Source organism: Leuresthes tenuis, unplaced genomic scaffold (assembly GCF_036924035.1).
Source record: "Leuresthes tenuis unplaced genomic scaffold, fLeuTen1.0.hap1 SCAF_13, whole genome shotgun sequence".
Classification (NCBI taxonomy): Eukaryota; Metazoa; Chordata; class Actinopteri; order Atheriniformes; family Atherinopsidae; genus Leuresthes; species Leuresthes tenuis.
The window spans coordinates 13,057,668-13,064,013 of record NW_027325367.1 but is presented as its reverse complement, the minus strand read 5'-3'; the positions used below and the strand labels follow the sequence as shown (position 1 = coordinate 13,064,013).

Below are 6,346 nucleotides of genomic sequence, written 5' to 3'. Positions count from 1 at the left end.
ATGCAAAAACCCTTGACATTGCCTCACCTATCTGCAGCTGGTTTATCGCAAACAAGACAGTGTGGTGCAATTCTGGAAATTACCATGAAACGTGTAGATAATCAAAAACTAGTCATCCATATGGAGGTTTGGGATGTCTCTTGAGGATTAAGACGAAACATAGCATCTCATGTGGCTGCTAAAAAGAAAAAAGAAAAAAAGAGGAAGAGGTTATGTCTGTGATGCCTGTTTTACAAACATCTTTTCTGAGAAAGTGTTTTAAAAATAAATTGAATTTCATTCGAGCTACTTCTGAAGACAGCTACTTATTTTCAACTGTAAGAAAATGTAGCATTCAAAAGATTATGCGGGGTGTTAAATGTCCCGCTGTATATTATTAAGATGACTTTAAGATGACTTAAAATCTGACCGTGTTATTTTTCTGGAGTGTACACGATTACCTTATGTGCTTTAACTTTCCATCAGACATGTGACTTCCAGTCTAATGTAACTTACCCAGATTCTTACCAGAAGCCACATCAGATACAGCCTCTCAGGCAGACAGCTAGTCTCACAGTGTATGTGTGACTGTGTGTGCGTGTGTGTGTGTGTGTGTGAGGAAGAGAGAGAATGAGAGAGAGAGAGAGAGAGAGAAAGAGAGAGAGATAAAGGAAGAGAGCATGGGCGAGAGGGTGAAAGAGAAGGAGGAGTGTCAAAAAGGGAAAGAAAAAAGGGAAGAAAGAGACTCATTACTCATTAAGTGGCAAGCCAGGTTCTTCTCAGCGCACATTCTGTTACGAAGACTTTCTCTCTCACGCACACTTCAACACAGTGAAAAACACAAAGCAGAAGTGGACAAAGGCACGGGGTTTCAGTCGCTGTGGTTTGCTATGGCTCAGGGCTCTGACAGCAATGACACAAGCTACAAGTCTCCATCACCTGGAAGTAGGCAGGTAAGAGAGCATGTTCGTTTGTTTTCTCGAGAATGTAACCAGCTCGGCTGTTCTTTCTTGTCACTGAAGGAATGTTGAAGTAGTGAGTAGAAAAAAGCCCCACGGTAAATCTTTTACTGGAGGCTTAGTTTTATGCACACTTTGTGGGCAGCAGCGTAGCCCATCACCAGTTCTGCCTCTGTTCGCTCGTTTCACAGATTCTCAGTGTTTCACACGCACACATGGGCTGGAGGCATGACTTGCTTCAAGTGTAGGCTTCTGTGAACTGCTAAATGTATCACTTGCCAAAGTAATGGGAATCCTTTGTTTCTACAATTCCTCGCACTGTGAAGGATTTTAGAGCTGAGAGGAACAAACATCATGTGTTGTTGGTCATCCTCAGAGAAAACTGATTTCACGTGAGCAAGTCTCCGGTATCTTCTGGAAATAAAGCACTCAAGTGATATGTCCTATAAATAAGGTGCTAACAGTTACTTTAGTTAGGAGGATCTGGCGGTTGTAGGGGATTTCAACGATGCCTTGACAGACAATGCAGAATATGTCAGATAAATCTTTTTGATGTACAACTGACTCAGCATTTTGAATTAGATTAGTTATTATGATACCAAGAAGTTAAACATTCAGGACATGAAACAGGGTGTGCGTTACACCTAACGGATGACTCAGCCACTCCCTGCCCTTCCCATTAGATGCAAGGTAAAGCCTGTCTTTTGTCAAACTGCCATTAAGACAACACTTCCATTTTGATGTATAGAGCCACCAGCAATTGCCTGTAATTCCAAACACCCAGCTTCTTAGGAATTTGCCTTCTCTGCTACCAGAAAACTCCATGTGGCCTTTGACTTCACTTTATCAGCTTAACATAGTCGTCTTTTTGCTAGAGCTCCTCAGATGATGCGAAAAAGGTGATGCGGCGAGAGAAGAACCGAATTGCTGCACAGAAGAGCAGGATGAGACAGACCCAGAAAGCTGACAGCCTTCACTTGGTGAGGACACCTTTTGTTGCCACAAACATCACACTTAAAATGTCAAAAGTGCCACAGCTCTTACTCTTAAGACAACAGCCAAAGAGAAGTTGGTAAAAACTTATTTTGTTCTGAACACAAGCCCTCCAGATTTCATCTTGCATGCACACACTGTATCCTAGCACTCACTTAGAAGGATATGTAAGCATTGTCATCTCAGTAGATAGCTTTGAATAATGATGTAAGAGCACTAATGTGAAGTCGCTGCGAACTGATCAATTTCCATTCTAACTCTTTGACATATGGACATTTATTCCCTGCAATGCTGTCTAAGAGCTCTTGCATCACTTTAAGCCTCTGGGAATGGGTTTGTACTATATTTACAAAATGCTACCTGACCATGTGGCGATGTGTCATGGCTTCTGTTGGGCTGCACACTTGGACGCCGCTCTGTGTGTTTGCAGAAGATTAAGGAATAAATTAGCACGTGTGGGCATTCACTCCCTTTTTGCAGCAGAATCCAGCGCCAGAGATTGCAGTGCTGTTCGGTGTGATGACTAAAGTGTGTGTATGGCCTCCTCTATTTGTTCATCTTCTGCTTTATTTGATGTTGTGGCTCATTTCATGTGGCGGTTGGCATCTCTGTCGTTTCAGATGAATTAGTAGGTTTGGGTGTTTCTTACTCATCCTATGTCTAATTACCTGTTGAATTCATAGATCCATCTCATATTTGACTTCCTAGTTAGATAGAGAAGACTTATGCCACACCGTACTCTGTCACTACCTTGTTTCCAGAGCATCTGTTCCTGTGAACTTTATCAGATAGACGGAAGAGATTTTGACCTTCAGACAAGCCACATTGTAGGCTGTACTAGATCCTGAGTTACGGGTTTGAAAGCATGCGAATCGTTCCAGTGAAATATGGTATATTTTTCAACTCTTAAAACCCTGTCACCCTCACAAAGAACACCAGGGGACCACAGAGCATGCTTTTGTGGTTTTGCTTTTGTCGTCTCACTAGATAAACAGGAAGGTGAATTTTCCCTCGCTGTGACACCGTGGCTTATTTCCTGTTTCTTGAGTAGTATTTTCTTCTGTGTAAATGAGCTTGAATGTTGTACGTCGTGGGCAGGAGGGAAGAAAAAGTCAGTCACTTCTTGTAAAGAGCTGATAGCAGTGGGCTGTATTTGGCTAAGTGACGCATGCACAGGGGTTTGCCCAAAGGTTATGTGACAGTAAGGCCTCGCAGCTTTTGGTCATGGTATGATGACCTTTTTCAATAATCCAGTGGAAGATTTTAGCTCCACTTTTCCCACACAAAAAAACAAAAAGAGAAAAAAAGTATTAGGCACTGATATACGCTTTTCTGTGGTTATGATGTCTTGAATCTGATGAGTATTTAGAAAGACACCTTGACTATACTTGTTTTGGAAGATGTAGCACTAATATTGTTTGAATGGCAGCTTCTCACACTGTGCTGTTGTTGCAGGAAGCTGCAGGTGGGTTTTTTATTTTACACTTTTGGAACAAATCTTTATACTTTATCTTACAATATAGCAAAGCATGCTCTCAAGCAACCAAAATCTTCATTCAGAGTAGAAAGAGAGAGCAAGCCTTTTTAGTGACATTAGGGACCTCTGAAATAAATACAGTATACCACTTTTTTGTTGTTTTAACATATTTAACTACTTATGACTGAGACTCTTTACACTCTTTAATCTTATATATATATATTTTTTTTTTAACATTGCCAGCCTTATTCAAAATTGACCATTGCTGTGAGCACATGCATGCTTGGTTGTTTATCTCATCAGCCACTGTGTTGGTCCTGCAGTGGACTGGCATTTTGGACTTGGATTTTGGAAGGGTGGGCTTCAGCTTCAGACCTCCAATGCTCAGCAAGACAAATAGCTATTGCTACAGCATGTTGATACACACATGAAAGTGAACGGAAACTCGTGGCTGACATGAATTTACAAATAAAACAAAGCATTTAGAGCCTTATTAGCATCATGTGGCAGACAGAGTTTTACTTTGAGCTAAATGCTAAAAGAAAAATCTTTATGCTAACACTCGTTCATTTGCAAAGCAAACAAATTGATGTTTAAAAAGGTTTATGTTCACTGGACTCACAGCATCTAATAGCATAGCATGCTAACATTTGCTTACTGCCAGCAAGCAGAAATGTTCTTTCATAAGTGGACAAAAATTTGACCTGATGATGAAAACCAAAGATTTCACCATACAGTCTAGGAAACATAAATGCATGACCTAAAAAAAAAGGCAGTTTTTTTCAGTAGTTCAAAAAAAAAGTGGAACCACACATGTTAACCCTTAGAATAGGAGATCACCAAAGTCCAAAAAAAGTCACAACTGTTGACATTGTGCAATATTGAACAATTTTAGTTATTGTACTTTTTTTTACAGTACTTATCTTTTTAAGGTTCCTCTGCTTCCCTTTAGCCTTTTCTGTTCATTTCTCTCAGTGGTGCATGTTTCTCTTAGTACAGAAATGATTATTCAGTTAGTCAAGATAAAGACTGACTGGCAGTGTTTTTTGTGATCACTTACAGCACATGCGATGTCACTTCTCTTCGTTCTCTGAATAATTACAAGCCACGTGAAACACGTGATTATTGGAGAAACCGTTGGATGATTAATCCAGAGTTAAATTATAAAAAAAAATGTGCTCCACAGTAAAACACTGCTTTTACATTGACACCAGCCTTGAAGTACAGCACCTAGGACATTCTTTAAATTGCATTTATTCTTTTGCCTTAAATATCTTAAACACATTTTTTGTGAAAATGTCATTTTTACTTGAGTTTCAAAGATTCAAATTAGTTTGTATTGTGCTTTGAAAAATGATTCTTTGACCAAGAATATGTGTTAGCCTTGTAAGACCTTAAATATTTCTCAAACCTCTATCCTTATGAAAGAAAAAAAAACAGATTAGAATAAAAAAGTCAGACAAAAATAGAGATTTTTTTTCTTTTCTTCTACCTAATCAAAGCTGTGAATAAGCAAATAGAAATGAATACTGAGTCTGGTGTTATTGAACCTCAACTGCTGGTCTGCCAAATCTCTGTAATTGAAACAAATGACGACAAATTCTACATTCATTTTAGTCAAGGTTACATGCTCTGTAACTTTCACAGACATAAAATGTAACGCAATAGGTTTGACTTTTATGTGAACCTCCCCTGCTCGGACTAAAGCCAAGACAATAAAACCGCTTTTATTTTCCTAATCAATGGCCGCTCAGTTCTAACATCCCACCTCTGTGTCTTCGTTCGCAGGAGAGTGAGAACCTGGAGAAGGAGAACGCCGCCCTGAGGAAGGAGGTGAAGCAGCTGACAGAAGAGGCCAAATACCTGTCGTCTGTGCTGAGCAGCCACGAACCTCTGTGCACGGGCCTGGCTCCTCAAACCCCCGACCTCCTCTACCCTCCTCATCACAGCAGCTACCACCACCAGCACATCTCCGTACCACACTACCAGCACTGACCTGCCTGACTACTGAGGACATGCTGTGAAACAGATGACTGATCTCCCTGGAGAAAGGCTGTCCGCAGATGTATCTTTAATTGTTAAGACCCGATTAAGGCGTAACATGACAGGCCAACATGTCTGTCAAACAAAGAGAGTGTGGAATCAAAACTTTAACATGCAGTACTCAAAACTATTTATTTTGCTTCTGCTCATCTCTTTTTGCTATTCTGATTGTGAATCTTTCTGTGACCTTAAACGACTCGATGAGTAGAATTTTCATCCAGTCTATGTTTACATTGGGAGTAATAACCAACCGAGTGTATGTCTAGGTGACTCAGGCGATATTTTTGTAAATTGCTTATTCTTAGTGTCATAGAGAGAACCTTTGTCATCCTGTCATGTTTTGTATTCCTCGTGTTCTTCATGTGTTTTTAGTGTGCATCTGTTGATAGATAATAGATAATGCACAGGAGCTTTTGACAGATTTGATTGTGGACAAAGAGAATGTAAAGTCATGATCCTAAGAAGGTACCAAAAAGAAAAAGGAAAAAAAAAAAAGGACTGACAAGTGGGCATTCAACAGGTCTTGTCTGATGTATTTATTAAATGTGTTACCTTTTGGATAACCATCTGTGACCTCCAGGGCGTTTTTTCTTTCATTGTCAGGACAACAGGGTGTGTGAAGTCTGTACAGGTGCTGATAACAGCAACAATGTGACAGATGTTTTATTTCTCTGCTGAGGGATTCCCCATAGATGGCACTGTTCACCAGTATGAGAGATGAAGTTACAGTAGCTTATGTCTCAAAGCATATAAAGCATTTATAGGTTACTCTTTGTGGAAATTGAACTTCTATAAAGCTTGAACACAAACGAGGCTGTTATCTCACATCTTGCTTGTATTTCAGTTATGATTGTCGGAATAAACGACCTCTTATCTAAAGCAGGAAATACGTTTA

At 39.9% G+C, this 6,346-nt stretch overlaps 1 protein-coding gene across 1 annotated transcript; it reads left to right on the top strand.

Moving 5' to 3' along the window:
* The first annotated feature begins 399 nt into the window (after positions 1 to 399).
* On the top strand, positions 400 to 6,330 carry batf (basic leucine zipper transcription factor, ATF-like). Its single transcript, XM_072361861.1, has 3 exons — positions 400 to 932; positions 1,814 to 1,918; positions 5,197 to 6,330. The coding sequence occupies exons 1-3, from the start codon at positions 660 to 662 to the stop codon at positions 5,401 to 5,403; spliced, it is 585 nt and encodes a 194-aa protein (XP_072217962.1). The 5' UTR covers positions 400 to 659; the 3' UTR covers positions 5,404 to 6,330.
* The last annotated feature ends 16 nt before the right edge of the window (positions 6,331 to 6,346 follow it).

Excerpts from the sequence above, each read along its gene's own strand:
- batf (XM_072361861.1), top strand. The coding sequence starts at position 660 with ATGGGCGAGAGGGTGAAAGAGAAGGAGGAGTGTCAAAAAGGGAAAGAA. Across the intron at positions 933-1,813 it reads CATCACCTGGAAGTAGGCAG|AGCTCCTCAGATGATGCGAA; the intron begins GTAAGAGAGCAT and ends TCTTTTTGCTAG. Across the intron at positions 1,919-5,196 it reads AAGCTGACAGCCTTCACTTG|GAGAGTGAGAACCTGGAGAA; the intron begins GTGAGGACACCT and ends CTTCGTTCGCAG.